General features: G+C 38.8%; 1 protein-coding gene across 10 annotated transcripts in view; it reads right to left on the reverse strand.

The window, feature by feature from the left end:
- cep89 (centrosomal protein 89) overlaps nucleotides 1-16,491 on the reverse strand; it is a 75,751-nt gene that overhangs the window by 41,933 nt on the left and 17,327 nt on the right. For 5 of the 10 annotated variants that reach the window (XR_002921733.2, XM_024295579.2, XM_036211362.1 and 2 more), the window contains exons 10-16: nucleotides 16,086-16,189; nucleotides 13,046-13,161; nucleotides 12,784-12,964; nucleotides 11,102-11,269; nucleotides 10,329-10,470; nucleotides 8,574-8,654; nucleotides 7,517-7,606 (exon numbers count right to left, since the gene is read on the reverse strand). Coding sequence is in view for 9 of the 10 variants with exons in the window: in XM_024295579.2 (XP_024151347.1) it covers nucleotides 7,517-7,606; nucleotides 8,574-8,654; nucleotides 10,329-10,470; nucleotides 11,102-11,269; nucleotides 12,784-12,964; nucleotides 13,046-13,161; nucleotides 16,086-16,189 (882 nt within the window). In the remaining variant the exon portion in view is untranslated. Of the gene's footprint in view, nucleotides 1-4,316; nucleotides 4,626-7,516; nucleotides 7,607-8,573; nucleotides 8,655-10,328; nucleotides 10,471-11,101; nucleotides 11,270-12,783; nucleotides 12,965-13,045; nucleotides 13,162-16,085; nucleotides 16,190-16,491 lie in introns of those variants that run through there. The other 5 variants (XM_024295580.2, XM_036211364.1, XM_024295584.2 and 2 more) reach the window with 3 other exon arrangements.

Below are 16,491 nucleotides of genomic sequence, written 5' to 3' on the forward strand. Positions count from 1 at the left end.
TCCAGGTATTAATTTTTGAGCACCATATGTTTTTCTCTTTGGACAGCTTCTCTTGATGTTTTAAACATGTTTTTGTGGCATTTTTTTCAATGAGTACATAAAATTTGCTTTTTTGAGTTTTTATTATTCAAATTCTTGTAAAACAGTAGCAGACAAAAAATAGTTTGAAAAAAAGCATTGTTACATAGAACAAATGCAAACTAAGCTCTGAGCAATGGCAAAGGGAAAAGGGGGCGGGGTTGCTCTGTGCCAACATTCTTTCCCACAACTCAGGTAAATTTCTAATGAACTCCTGCCACTCTGCAGAAACTATGTCCAAGAAAACAACAATGATTATTATTAAAATACCTCTGGGAACAATAGATCAAAAGATGATTGGAGTGGGTCTTTAACAAAACGGCTGCAAAATGTTAAATATTCAGCCAAAAATATTGCCGATGTTGCTTTTATTTGTTATTTTTTTTAACCAAACAGTTGCAAACATCCTCTGAGAATGTCAAATGAATGTTCAAAACCAGCGGAGAATCTGCCAAAGTAGGTGGAGAAGATTGTTGTTTTTAGAGCCAATTCCTACTCGTTTGCCTGTGAGAAAACCAGCATCCTTGCAGCTCGGGTTAATATGAGACAGTGACAGTTCAGTTTCCTGTGCGGTTGAACTTTGTCTTCTCTATTGAAGTCCCAAAAGCTGCATTTCTTACAGCTTCTGTCAAGTTTTAGTCCTGAGAAATGTGTCTTTAAGACTATGAACTGTGTCTTAGATTTTCTGCTCTGTGTTGGTTAGCTGATCAGATTTGCATCATTTAGGGTTGACTGTATATGAGAACTGGACTGAGTGATCCGGCTCCCTGGAATTACCCGTGGACTCCAAGAAGCCAAAACCCATAGACTTCTAATCGAGACATAAAAATCTATTATTCAGTCATTCTTTTTGTCAGAATAACCATTTTTGCTCGGATACTTTTTCCTGTGGTGCCAATCCTAGCCAATCAGAAGCCTCAATAAAAGTAGGCGGTGCCTACTGGCCCCAACATCCAATGTTCAAATTTTTGAGACATATCGTGAAGCCACTTTTAAGTAGTTGGAGTGAGAACTTCCAATAAGCTCACGCCTGATTGGCGAGTGTGGTTTCCATAGAAATGGTGACTTAGTCTTTGTCCGGATTCTTTCACATTCTCTTCACTCACTATATGTGAGTTTGCCATTTTTAGAATCTACAATTACAGAAATTTCCCAGAAGTCTTTGCAAAAAACTAGCAAATATAGACCACAATGCATTGCAATTGGACATTTTTGCAAATAAAACGTGTTTAAATGTAATTTTTTTTTACAAACCATCAATGTTTTTATCATCAGAACACAGTGGAGTCACAAACTGACGTCATGAAATGTTGGTATTGATTAGATTATCACTTTGGGAAATTGATGACGTCATATCCGGCGTTTAGAGCATGGAGTCTGAATTGCTTTTAAAATCCAGGGCACTAGATAGTCCCGCACTATATAGAATTTTAGTAGTTAGAGATTAGGGTGGGAATTAGGACATAGTCTTAAATCAACTCAGACCAATCACTGCCTATGCCATCTGGTCCTAACATAAGAATAAAACGGCACCGGGATAAACTTCATTTGGTTATTTTCTATGGGTGAGTTCACAGTCACTCACTCCAGATCTCATATGTCGTCTATGGTTCAAAACTGAGTCTTAAGAATGTCATTTCCCTGGAAATTAGACTTTTGTTGTCACTGCTGAAGACAGCCAATCATCAGTCAACACAAGTTCCTTTAGGGCAGTTTTGATAAGGGGGGTGTGGAATTGAATTTCATGAGTTGAATGCTAAAAATGCAAATGCTGGAACAACATTTCAGAGTAATGGTTGGCCTGTTCGTGATTGCAAACCGAGGTTCAACAAACAGGTTTTTTAGGGGTTCTGCAGAGTCTGGCTCTAACCTTAAGTGACGTTTTGCTGCAGGTCAGGTCTGTTTGGGGCTCAGATTTTGGTGCAGATTTTCTGAACAATTTCAGCCAGCATTGTAACGTCTGAACTTGTAGAGGGACCTCAGATCTCCCAGCTGAATACTCCATTGAAACCCAAAGATGAAAGTAATTCAGCTCATCTGTCCGTCGTCTCAGCAGTGTTGCTTTTTCTTCCAGCTCTGTTTTCCTCTTTGTTTTACTGTGTGTTAGACACCAGCTGCAGCTCTCAGCTTATTATCACGGACGACAATGCTACAGAACATGTAATAAATGGAGAAATATTTTCTATAGCCCGCGTTTGTCTTCATTTTATCCAGCTTTACTGTCCGCAGCTTGTTCTGATTCGATGTCAGCAAGGAGCAGGATCAAAAATAACTGTCATCGCAGATTAACCCGACATGTTGCATCAAGCTAAAGGTGACTGGATGTTGTTGTACTTCAAAATCAATACAAATACACAGTAAGCCTTTTCTGTAAAAAGATGCTATGCTTTTAAAAGTGTCTGTTTTTCCTACAGGACTAAAGCTTTCTGCAGAATGTCACTCAATTTTCTCTGGGCCGGCTGCAGGATCTTTTTTTTTTTTTACTGATATTGGTCACGTATTATACATATTTGTTTTTAGGGACCAGCACAGACAAAGTAATGAAAGTTTAAATAGCTTTTTCTAGTTTTTTGCAACTGCTGAAGTCTTCACAGTACCATCAGGATTTTGCGGGTGACTTTACAACATCCTTTTTTTGCTTTTTTATTTAAAAGAATGGCTGACTTGTTCAGGATTTAAAGACAGTGGATGTGGGAGAATCTTTTTGACATCACAACTCTCAGCTTCTTCTTTTAATCTGTCCAGAAGGGTAGTTATATTCAACCTTTTAATGGCCGAGCTCCTGAGTTTCCAAATCAAATGTAAAACTAATTTAAAGTCTAAATAAAGATTTTTTTCTCCTATGGGAGGAACTGCAGAAATGGAAGAAATATTAAAACAAAGAGTTTAAAAAAATCTACTTGTGTAAAAAAACATTTTTTTTCTCTCACTAAGTGCACTCTCATCTATATTAAGCTATTGCATGGACTTCCAGCATTAACTTGACTTATGAAAAACATTACAAAAATTGAATCTAAAAACGTAAAAAGACTCGTTTCAAGAAAAATCCTCTTGCAAGAAAAAATAATATTATTAAGAAAGTGTTTCAACAACAAAATAATCTTAGGGTGTATTCAGACAGGAAAGGTCTGTTGGTCCGGATCAAGTCCTGACCCTTGTGTTTGGTCTGCATTCAGACTGCCATCAACTGGGCTTTTAAGTTTTGAGCCAGAGCTTGTGAGTAAAACCACATGACTACAGATCGCTTTAGTCATTGGCCAGGAATTATGAGGGCGGGGCAAAGCAACGAGAGAAAAAATGAAGTAAGTCCTGCACTTTGCAATCCTTGCCAGCATACTGTATATCTTCCAATAGTGGGCGGTCTCCAATAGACGTCTGTCTCTAAAAAACGTCGGGCCGACTGATACTATTAGAAGATATACGGTAGTTCACTCATTCAAACTTTATAATTCCCTGACTAATTTTGAACATCTGTATCTATGTCAGGTAACGCTACTTTAGAACTGCAAAAGGCAGTTGCCATTGCAGTACTACTGCAATGGGTCTGTTTAACAATGGAAACGCTCAAAATACCGGACCGTCACGGACCGCTCAGTGGAAACAGGGTTAGAGATTGTCAGGAAAACAGCATTCAACCAACCACATTTTGATGAGTTGCTGTTGGATTGTTGCTCCACGTTTGTCCAAAGCTCATGTTGCTCCCTTCCTACTCTGTTTATATCCCATAATACCTGTCAACGGTGGCCATTTTGGGTCTGTTGCTCCACTCCAAGCACAGAGCCTTTTCGCACTAAGTAAACTCAGGGCAAACCGGAGCTCGGTCCGATTGGAAACCAACCCAGACCACCTCGAAAGATGGGTCTGAGAGTGGTTCCTGGCCCCGGATCAGGGTCTGCTTGTGTGAAATATGACTGAAAATTTGTTCTGGATTATCGAGGTAAACAAACTCTGGTTCAAACAAATGTGTTCCATCTGAATACACTCTTAGAGAAAATGTTTCTTGGTAACTAGAATGCTTTTTTCTTAAAATAAGAATTCTTAATAAGACTGTTTTTTAAACCCTTTGGTAGATTTTTTTTTTTTTTTTATTATTTAAAGAAAATCTACCAATGGGTAAGGATTTCTGAGTTAATTCTAAGGAGCCTGTGTGTGTAAACTGCTTTCTCTGTTGAGCTGAATAAAAGATGGTACCCTAAATAAACATGACTGAAAATGAAGGACTCATAAAAACACAGTGGTTCTCTGCAGAGAAGCTTTTACTGACTGAATAGTGTCTGAGTCCACCTGCGAAGACACCCCCCTACTAAGACTGCTGAAACACTTTCAGCTTTCACTATTTCGGTAAACGAGCTCCTTGAAGGCGTTGACACAGACGTCTCTGCTTTGGACTCTCGTGTATTTACAGGAGTTTCCATTTTCAGGTAGAAACTTTCATGGAGCCGATAGTTCGGATGAATCACGGTCTGAGTAAGCAATGGTCCACAGCCAAACGCCACATCATTGAAAAGAGGCATGTTTTATGGTCTGTGTGACTTGGTTGACAGCAGCTGTGAAGAGGAGGAAGAGCAGAGAGATGGCACAATGTCAACCTGTGGGTGCAGCTTAACCTCCACACTAAAGGGCAACCGCGTTTAAAGGGCTGTCATTACTACTATGAACATTGTGGACAGGAGGTGACGGAGCCTGCTTGTAGGTCAGAGCAGTTTTATGACTCTGCCAATAGAAAATGGCCTTTCATGCTGTTTGTGATTAGTTTTCTGGTTAAACCTTCCCTTGCACACAGCGATTTCTCCACATTCTTCTGATAAATGAGGCTTTTTACCAGACCACAAAAATGATCTAAACTGATTTTTGCTAAATGTTATTCATATTTCTTTCTTTTGTTGCCAAAGTTTTTTTTATGATTATAGGATAAGCTAGTGTAATTTAACAACAAAAAAAAACGTGACATGTCTAAGCTTGAACTTTGTCCTGCAGCAAAGACCACTGTTTTCAAATTTCTTCTTTTTATGACCACATTCACAAAAACTCAACAAAATTTGAACGCACCTAGAAAAACTTAAAAAATAATTGTTTACACTGTGAACGTCCCCTCCCCCCCCAAAAAACAGAACCAAAAGACACAGTCAGTGAAAGCTATGATTATTATGGGATGGCCAAATGGCCTACAACTTGTATGAAGTATGAAATTAGGCAATTTTGACACAAAACTTTAGCTTGAGCAATTTTCACTTAAGACTTGAACCTCAACCGAACTTTCGTTGACCTTTGACTTACCTTGGGAAGAGGCCGCCATCTCAAATTCTTCTAAAAAAAACCTCTAGTACCAGCTATAAATTTAAAATCCTCCAGGGGGTTTCAATCTATCGCCTCCTAACTCCTGGAGGATCGTTGGAAAGCTACTTGGGAAAAAATGTTGGAATTACAAGTTATAGATTTTGAACGGCGTTAGCTTAACAAGCTCGCCAATGTAGCATTTCCCTTTTGCTGGCAGACTTTTTTATCAGAATTTTGTGAAAATTGAATACATAAACTGTCGGACCTAAACACTATACCATATGACATGACAACGCATTCTCACTCCTAACTCGTCATATATGATTCGGGCCCCCTCCACGTCCCGTTTTGAAGTTTTGGGTGTCCCCAACTCGTCGATTTTTGATGTACTAGTTGTTCCCATTAAATCCGTGATCCCCAACCTCTGGGTCGCAAACTGGTACCAGTCCAAGGGTCACTTGGTACAGGGCCAAAGACAGGGATAAAATGCATAAGCTAATCGGGGGTCCCCTACCCTCCTGAAGCGGAACGGTACCGCTAACAGGATGCGGACTGGACCCTAACCCAGTATCCTAACCCGGTATCGGCTCCGTGTCTGTTACCAGCACGTCAAAAAAACAACGTCAAAAAGTTAGAAGTGAGAATGTGTAGGGTATGACCATATTAGGAATGTGGGCGTGGTTATCAAAAACCTCTGTTGCCAAGGAAATCCAAAAATGTACTTTTGCCGATTCCTCTAAGAATCACACAGAGGTGTTCCGCACTGCCAGGCGACCAAAATATTAAATGGTTGCTATGGAGATAAAACCAAAAGAAAGAAAAGCCGCCATTTTGAAAAAAAAAATATTTTTATATGAATTTGTGACATGGAGCTGTGGCCATTCGGCCTGTGGGGGGTGGGTCAAAAGGGGACAGTGAGGGCGGGGGTGGGTAGCATCTGTAGGTCATACAACGCCTCTCATGGTTTTAATTTTTGATTTGATTTCTGCAAAAACTTGTGACTAAAAGACACTTTTTTTAAACAAACAGTTGAATTTTAGATTATTTCAGCATTTAAGATTTTAGTTATGACTGAAAGACAAAGTATGAAAGGAAAAAGAAAAAAGTAGTCTGTTTTTAGGGGTGTCATCTCCTAACAGTCCCTCACATGCAGAATATTCCTCCCTTTTTTTTTTCTTTCATTGCTGTTGCTATAGCTACACCAATAAAACGGTCAGAACTCATGAAACGTATTTATCCTCATGCTGCTGATGCTTGAAGTACAAGGGGTGCTGACAACCCCCAAAACAGCGTTAGACGTCCGGCCGAGGAGGAAGGCTGCAGGGCCTGTCACCGAGGAGTAAAGACAAACCCAACGGACGAACCGGAAAACAAAACAAGCTGTAGCGTCAAGCATCTGTCAGAGGTAAGATTCAAATTAAGATGGCCCTGCAGGTAAGTAAAGGTTGCCATGGTGATTCACTTAGAATAGCCTTTCATCAGTAAAATGGGTGTTATCAACACAATAGTTTGTCAAAGAATGGATGAACTGCCTCCCAACAATCAGCTGTATTTACATTCAGAGACATCTCAAGTTTAGGATAGGATCATCCAGATGCTGCTTTACTGGTACAAATCCAGCTAAAACCCTCTTATTGTCTCATCACAAGGCGGTGTTAAAGCCACAGTTAACATGCAGGAAGAGCCTGCCGTCTACATTACACCTTTTAAAGAAGTGGCGGATCCAGCAGACTCAGCTTGGCAGACCGTCCCCCTCAAACACAAGCGGCCGCGCTCGGAGGTTTTCTGGGTGATAAAGGCCGACAGCAGATGGTTTATCGACAGAAACAAAGTGTGCTGATCGATGGGGACTACACTTGAGGGTGATATCGAACAAAATTAACTGGAACGCGCTCAAGACGGATCAATGGAGTCGCCATCGCTGAGCCAAATGTGGGGCTGTGCTGGCTGGTGGGACTGAATTAGCGAGCGCACGCTGCAGGAAACCTCTTAGTTAAGATGACTTTGTGGATTCAGTCTGATCTGATATATGAGGGTTCTAATTAAATTCTATTTTTCAAATCAAATATTTAGCTTTAGAGTGATTACCGCAAATGTAAATACAGCCCCCCTTTTGTCGCATCGTCTCTGAAGCCACCACCACCAGCAGAAATGAACTTACTTTGGTTTCTTCTTGTAACTTTCCAAATCGGAGTGTGGTGTTCAGGATGCTGTCCATGAATCCCTGCTTTTCCTGGTGAAGAGTTGAGGCCTGCAGAGGCAGACAGGGGAGACGGGGGGTTACTGAGCTAAGAGAGGAACACGTGGGGGGGGACACACAGAGTAAATTATTCATCGAAAGAATCTGAAGTTGCTCTGTAAAACAAATAATGTCCTTATTCTCTTGTTTTTCAGGGGAAAAATCTTCTATCACAGTCGACAAACCTGGTGGAATTTAAATCACTAGAGCTCCCTCTTACACAGATGGATGTTCAAGATATTTTCTGTGGGGTAAATTTATGATAAAAAGATCATATATGTAACACAGATAACCTAAAACCACAGATAAGCATCACTAAAATCTTTTTTTTTGTTTGTCCACAATTTTATTTTTACTTAAGTTACAGATTTTTGAAATTTTGCAAATATTAATGACAAAATACCAAAAAGAAGTATGATCTATGAGATTAGGATGAATAATTTTAAAATGAAAATTAGTTTTGCATGCAATCAGCTCAATAAGAACACAGTTTTTTATAAGTATGTTTGCCCTGGAGGTTTGCTACTCGAATGATCAAACTTTTGACATCCAGCTGGCCTGAAGAAGAGATTTCGGCGATAACAAGACATGGATGACTGAGAAAAACAGCTGTAAGCCCTTCACTCCATACGTCTACCATTTAATCCAGGAATCCACTATATTTAGTATCACCCTAAATGTTAAAAAAAACACTGTAAATACAATAAATTGATTTTATACCATGGTCCAGGTGAATACTCGATTCTGATTGGTTGCTGGGATTAAAAGTGGATAATCCACAGTGATAATGCACTCCTAAAGGTTCTGTATCACTGCACAGGTTTCTTTAAAACAAAAGTTTGCTTCATCATCAAGACAACAAGTGGTAAGAGGTGAACTTTCTATTTGAACTGATGTTTTATTTAACCTATCATGACAATCACCATTTATATGCTTTAATTTGCCGCCACAGTGTTGTGCCAAGACATGTGTCCCCTACCAGAATGTGTATCCCCCGTTGCAGCGCAACTTCTGCCATCATTGATTTGTTTTGTAACACTCGTATTTTGTCCCAGAAAGCCTAAAAAGAATGGAGATGTTTACAATATAGTTTATTCTGGGACTTTTTAGTCATACTTGCATTTTTTCCCATACATATTCTACATAAAACAACAACAACTTTTCGTGTAAATAAAACATTTACTGTTGTTTGGCTAATTTAGGATAAGAAACGGGATTTGTGAAAGAGTAATTTATGAAAGTGTGATTTATGTAAGAGAAAGTGATTTATCATTAATCTGTCATTGTCTAACGTAGAAAGTTAGGGAAAAAAACGTGCAAATATGACATGAAACTCCCAAAAGCCCCAGAATAAACGATATTGTAAACATCCACATTTTTTGGTAAAAAAAAAAATATGACGCCAGAAATTGTGCCTTGACAAACTCTGGCAGGGGAAACATATCTTGGCACAACACCGGCGTGTTATCATGTTACCATGACAACGCATAACAACACCTATCAAAAAGTAATCTTTAAAAAGTGATGCAAATGGAAACGATAACAGAAATAAAGTTCTGAAAAGAGTTGTGACAATGATATCAGGTGTGATAATGCCCTTCAAAGTGTGAATTATCACGTTGTGTGCTCATTTCTGATAATGCACACTTTGTCGAGCATTATCCCTTACATATTTTACAATAAGATCAAAGAAAATGTTTTGTACATAATTGCAAATAAATTTAGGCATGAAGGGGTTAAATCACGAGAGCACCCTGGGGTGATACGCACCACAAATAGCATTGTCCGCTTTAAAAAAGTGATCTAAAGTAAAACAAATAAAGTACTAAAAATCGATTAAATATGTATTTATTTTATAAGTGACCATGGTATACACAGGATAATACTCGACAAGGTGTGCATTATCAGAAATTAACGTGCGAAGTGGAAGGATAATGATCAACAAAGTGTAAATTATAAGAAATTAGCACACAGAAGATAATGCTCGGCAAAGTGTTTTATCAGAGATTAATGTACAATGTGGACGGATAATGCTCCACAAAGTGTGCATTATCCTTTACATATTTTACAATAAAATTAAAGAAAATGTTTTGTACACTATTGTTAATGAATTTAGGCATTAGGGAGTTAAATCAAGAAAAAAAAGTCATTTACGGATTTCTTAGGTTAAATTTAACATTTTTTCAAATAACTTTCAAACTTTTTCATGAAAAATACATTTTACTTGCAGAAAAACAGACATTTCCACTTTTTTAGTGACTTGTCGCTAACAGCAACAAAACCCTGAAGTGTTTTTCCTCAGTGGATTATGCCTTATTATGTCAAACAACAAGATGTATGAGGTTTAAAATCCTCTACTGCAGGAACCACTTCAGAACCACGAATTCTGCTCCTGACATGAACAACGATTATCATTCACAGGAGAAAACTAGAAAAACATTTCCTCTTCATGCTGAACAAATGTGTGGAGCCAGGTACAGCTGCTCTTTATTATTTATTAGCGCCTCGGGATGAGAGGTGCAGCGCAGTGTGACATTTGCCAAGTTGTTTACCTTTTTGCTGGTGCGACTCAAGAGCCACGCCCACCTGTCACTCTGCTTTACATGTCTGTCTGCTTCAATCTGTGCAAACAACTGCTAAAAGCCTCTCTGAACCTGACATCTTTGGTCTCTTTTCTTCAACTCTAAGCTGAACAAAATAATGAGCTGAACATTTTGCTGGGAAACATGTTTACCGTGTGCAACAGCTGGTCTCTTTGCTTGGAGATGTGCTCTGCGACAGACATGAGAGCCTCCAGGTGAAGCCGGATCTTTTCCTCCTTTAACAGGGACTCGTCTTTCTGCTTCTTCAGGACGCTCATCTTTCTTTCAGCCTTCCTGGGGAGGAGGAGGAAGAAAGAAAGGATGATCAAGAGAAAACGATACAAAGAAAAAGAAGACAAGGCCTGGACGGGAAACACAGAGAACAGAGCGAGTGAGCCGGATATCTTGAGACTGCCATCTGCACACGTGAAAATATCATTGTCTAACCCAACACCTCCTGACAGTCTTCACACTTTGAAATGAAAAACTCAATTTTTATTCTCAGAAGACGCCCACTGGGAGCAGATCCACGTCCCAGACCAGAGCGGGTTTTTAGACTCTCTGATGAGAATAAATCCGCTGCCAGCCGTGGGGACTTTTTAGGGGTTTTTTTCAATGAAGTCTCCAAGATAGGGGAGAATATATCTGAAAGGTGAGAGGGGTGATTATCTCAGACTTCCAACACAGCTCCAGCTTACCTGCTGCCAGGCGTTTCTGCTCACCTGGGAAGAAGTCATTAACTTAAACCCAGATAAAGACATTTGATTCAAAGACTTTGAAGTAAACATAACTGCAGTGGATTAATCTCGAATGTTCATATTGGGCAGGATGTGCAAGAAACTTTCTTTTCATTCACTGATGTTTAAACAGTTCCTCCACATGTGTTTTTTCTGCCCCGGCTTCACATTTGAAGAACATTCTGCACCTGTTGGCTTGTCTGCAGAGATCCAGCTCCGCCCTCATCGTCTTCACGTCGGCGGTCAGGCTGAGGTTGTCCTGCGCCAGACGCCGCTTCTCCTCCTGGAGACTGGAGACTCTCTGAAACAATTCCTCCAGTTCCTCTTTGTTCCTGCTCTCCTGCTGCTCCAGCTGCCTGAAGGTCGAGAGCAAACGTTCACCCATTCACAGCATTCAGAGAAAAAAGTACACATTCTCGAGGCCTTCATATTTAGGCTATAATTACTCTTTTTGGACAAAGAAAAGAAACTTCCATCAGATGAAAATGGTGCTTTTAACATGCTTTTGTGGCATTTTTCTAATGACGGAGGACATATATAAGTAAGATTAAAACTGCATTTCTGAGTATTTCTGTACTCAAATTGTTGTGAATAAGGAGCTGAAAGAGCGCATTAGTTACATATAATCAGTAGCCCAGAACCTTCCTGCTCTGCTCCATTCTGATGCTCTTCTAGACGAGTAGATCCACAACGTCTTTGTTTTCCTCATCAAGCTGGCATGTGGCTCAAAACTGTACGGCTGAATAGCTCCATTATTGCTCGCCATTTTTGTTGCACTGCTAATGTTAGGATGGAGATGTAAGCTAGTGGAGAAGCATGTAAACATAGAGCTCTCAATACTAGCAGGGTGGGGCTGTGGATATAGTCCCGCCCACAAATCAGAGGTGAATTTCTGATGAACTCCTGCAGCTCTGCAGAAACTATGTCCTAAAAATGACACAGATTTTCTGATTAATTGAAACTGGAAAACACTTTGAAAATAGGTCGAAAGATGAAAGGAGTGGGACTTTAAACTTCAGTCTGTGTGAAAATAACGCCATCAGAAGGTCATTATTAATACATATTAATCTGTGTCTTTATCTCCAACTAAAACTTGAATCCAGACATTTTTTTTAATAACTTCCAAGGGCTTTGAATACATTTTCCAACAAAGATTTATTTATCACAGCCAATCAACAATCTAAGAGACTGTTAGAAATGCATTGATGCTGCTGCTCTCTTTGTTCTGTCTACTTGCTGCAAAACCATATTTAACGACCCACTCCAATGAAAATCTTGTTCTTAACAAGTTCTTGTGACATTTTTCTCAAAATGGAAGACAATTATGAATTAATTTAAGATAAAAACTGTATTTCTGAGTTTTTTTTTATTTAAACCGCATTGGATCAGGAGCATATGGTTTGAAAAAGCTCAGGTTTGTGATGAAGTAATTGTAATGGGCGGACCAGCGTCTCACTTCTCGGTTACAATTCTAATTAATTCACTTGCAGACAAATAGATCAATTAACATCGTTGCTTTGATCGTCTGAGCTGCTGTCTGGCTCAAAACTGTATGTTTGTAACTGTATGTGTACGCTAATGTTAGCTTGGGCTTGTGAGGTGCTACAAGCTAGCGGGAGAGCATGAAAACAGAAGGCTGATGGGAAATTACCGCAGCTAACTTCCACCCCAAGAGTCCCGCCCACAACCAAGATGAGAATTTCTGATGAACTCCTGCAGAAAATATATTTTACAAAGACAAAGGTTTTTTTGTTTGGCTAAAAACGGCATAATTATAATTAAAAGATAAATGAGAAAGATTTAACAATTGAAAAAGTTTGGTTGTAGTGGGATTTTAAGTAAATAATGAGGAAATAAACATTCAAAACACCTTCTGAGCTTCCCTGCGATGTGGCAGTGTTCGTCCCAGGTGACGGCGTCCTTCAGGCATTTCTGCAGAGCCTGAACCTCCTTTGCTTGTTTCTGAGCCTCCCTCCTGCTCTCCTGCAGCTCCTCCTCCAGGCGCTGCTTCTCTGCCTCCAGCAGCATCAGCTGCTTGGATAACCTTGTCACTGCAGAGACAGGAGAGGAAAAGGAAATCTTACAGAGTCAAATTATGCAACAGATTGAATATTTCTTTTTATTTATGCTACCTTCAGACTGGTGTTTGCTTTGATTGGCTTTGGCCTCAACATGCTGAGCTTCGATCTGATCAAGAAGATCCTGGTTCTCCTGCAAAACCAAGAGGGCCTGCTGGTGGATTTGCTGACTGTGGAAAAACAGAATTTATTACAGCAGATGAATGCTGTGAGAAAAGAATTTAAAAGAAAAGCAAAGCAACAGTTTGACCACGAAGTTTTACAAAAGCAAAAGCGTGATGGGAAATGGGATTATTTTATTGACTTTCAAAAAGAAAAAAATTAAAAGCAGTTCAATGTGTTAAATGGAAAACTGTCAAACTTATTGCAGCTAACCATTTATCGTTTATTGAAGTCCACAGTAAATTCAGTCATTTCACACTAAATCCTTCTGTGGACGCTGCTCAAAAGCAGAATGGAAAAGCTGAATTATCCAGCAGGACTGCGTGACCACAAAGGTACCAAAAAGCTGCTCATTGACTATTTTCTTACTCTGTTACTCAGTTTTCTTTGAATCTAAAAATCCGATCTTCTTTTATTTTCAACCAGTCATCATTGTTTCAAAGGTTGAAATATTTCCATACCTGTGGAATAACTCCACACAAAACATCACGACTAACAAAAAATATTGAACCTTTTCAGGATTTTCAAAGTTTTGAGATGTTTGGGTTTTTTTAACAATTGTGTCAAAGAGTTGGTATTTAAAACAAAGCTTGGGTGACTTCAAACTCAATTCAGAAAGTCACTGGAAGCTGGATCTAAACTGGGGCTGGGTATCGGTTATAATGTCCAGAAACGATTCGATTTGATTCACAAGAGCCTGAATCAATTTGATTCAGATTTTTTCCGAATCTTTCGATTCAATTTAAATTTTTAAGATTACAAATTTATACACATTTGTTTAGAAATACATTAAAAATCTATTATTTAATTTGAATATGTTTATATTAATCCGATACAGTTCACATAGTGTAAAATATATTAGTAAAATAATGAGATTGTTAATATCATACAGTGTTACATGGTTTCTCTAAAGGAGGAGTTTTAACAAAAATGTTCATTAACATTGTAAACATTGTTCTGCTTCCCCTCTAGGGCGTTTCAGTTTGGCCACTAGGTGGCGATCACACTATAGAAGTACACCTTATTCAAGAGGAAGACAACAGTCTGAGGGATAAACAAAGTATTAGACCACAAATAGTTAGTTTAAAAATTATTTCCCCAAAAGAGTTTGGAAAATTCATGCCTGTAAGTAAGTAAAGATGTTCTTTTAGTCAGTAATGTATTTTTTTGGTCAACCGACCGTTAGCATTAGCGGTCCTATGGGAAATTCTATTGAACGTTAGCATCAAGCTACAGACTTTAGCTTTATCTGCTAAATCGATGTATATCTTTTGTGAATCGATTATTGATCTATTAAGCTTAAATCGATTACTCAATTTCTTCAACCCTAATCTAAACATGAATTGTAATGCATGAACATGTGCTTAAGCATCAAATCAAATTCTATCAGTATTGGTAAAAGTCTGAACGTTTTACAGCAATAAGCAGATATTCAGATAAATACCGTTGTGTGTGGGACAAACAGTCTGTTAACTGACAGCTTGGCTGCAGAGCGGTTTACGGAAACAGCGTTAAACATTTTGAACAGCTCTCTTTTGATTTGATATCTGTTCTGGAGCTGACAGCATGTCCTCCTCTTTGCTCTCATAATCAGCAGTAAATGCTTGCCTTCACTTGGAGAGGTGGAGTTGTCAAATATCAGGCAGTCATTTACCGCTCGCTGTTCAGTGATCAGCTGTTGATAAGAGCACTCGCAAAACACTCTAAATGTAAATGTATGCAAATGCCCCCAGCAGAATAAAGGCCCGGTTCTGAAGAGGTTTTACAACTTCTGTTTTGTTGTTCTCATGCAGGAACATGAGATCCAGTAAAAGACCGGCAGCTCAGAACAAAAGGAGAGAGCTGTGACCTGATGACGGTCATCAGAAACAGGGAGGGCACAGAGAACGAGGAAACGGATGATTTATTTCTTTGTAAATGTTTGAATGGAAGAACCCTGATAGAAGTTATATTTTCCTTTTTGGTCACTTTAGTGACCTTACCAGCGTATAAAAAACTTTCAGAAGCTCAGACATAAAACTGACCCAATCTCTCAAACCTTTAAACTTTTTTTTTCTTTTTAAGATGCAAACCCTCCCTTTATATGTATTTGACTTTATTACTTCTGAGTATTTATTAAGACTGGGTTGATAAAATCGATCTGATCGACCCATAAAAATAGAGATCGATCTAACACATATTGCTAAAGTCCGCTAGCTTGATGCTAATGTATAATGGGATTTCCCATGGGACGGCTAATGCTAACGCTCAGTCAACGTAAACATACACTGCTGATTTAATGAACATCTTTATAAACTCACAGGTATGAATTAGCCAAACTCTTTTAAGGAAACATTTTTCGAAGTAACTATTTGTGGTCTAAAACACATTTTTTTGGTTTTTCCTCATACTTTCTTCTTCCTCTGGAATAAGGCGTAATACCATAGTGAGATCGCCAACTAGAGGCCAACCTAAAACGCCCTCCAGGAGAGGCAGAAAAATTGTTGGAGTTTCTCCATTTGAGAAACCATATAACACTGTAAACTATTAACAATCTCATTATAATTTCACTCGTACATTTTACAGTATGTTAACTGAAAATTTTCAAAACACATATTTAGATTCTAAACAAATGTGTTTAAATGTATAAACCGTATAAACTCAAAATCGAGTTGAGTCGAATTGAGTTGAGTGAATCAAAAGAATAAAAAAAAAAATGGAATGGAATCGATCCAGGTTCTGGTGAATTGAACTGATTCAATTCTGGAATTTAATGGCGACACCAAGCCCTAATGTTTATGCATTTTAGTAATTTTAGTTAGTTGCTTTTCCTGCGTTTTATCTTGTATTTATTTCTGCACATCCCCCAGGTCGGCTGTTGTTGTTTAAAAGTGTTTTATAAATAAAGTTTGTCTGACCCTCTCACACAAACACACACAGGTTGTGGTCTCACCTGTCCTTCTGGCTGTACCCGCTCATGCTGCCACTTTCACCGCTGAGTTTTTCCTTTTCTTTCATCAATTCTTCCACGCGAAGACGTAGTTTCTTCACCTCCTCCTGCAGCACGCAAACACGAAAACCCCAGAATGAGAAACCTTCTGAATAGTTATATTTTTGTGATTTGTACTAAACTGATAGAAGTTAGAAGCTGGAGAAAGTATGGTGCACTGGGGCTTTGTCCTCTATTTTCATTCCCTTCTATTCTTTATCATCATTTTTCCATTTAGTTTTAAATGCTTCTGTTTGGTGCAGTGTGATTCATGTGTTGTTCCTCTTTCTCACTGCGCTGAATTGAATTGAAGCTTTAGATCTCTTTAATGTTTAATTTTTTGAACCAGAATGAACAAAAACAAAAGAAC

Source organism: Oryzias melastigma, linkage group LG3 (genome assembly GCF_002922805.2).
Source record: "Oryzias melastigma strain HK-1 linkage group LG3, ASM292280v2, whole genome shotgun sequence".
Classification (NCBI taxonomy): domain Eukaryota; kingdom Metazoa; phylum Chordata; class Actinopteri; order Beloniformes; family Adrianichthyidae; genus Oryzias; species Oryzias melastigma.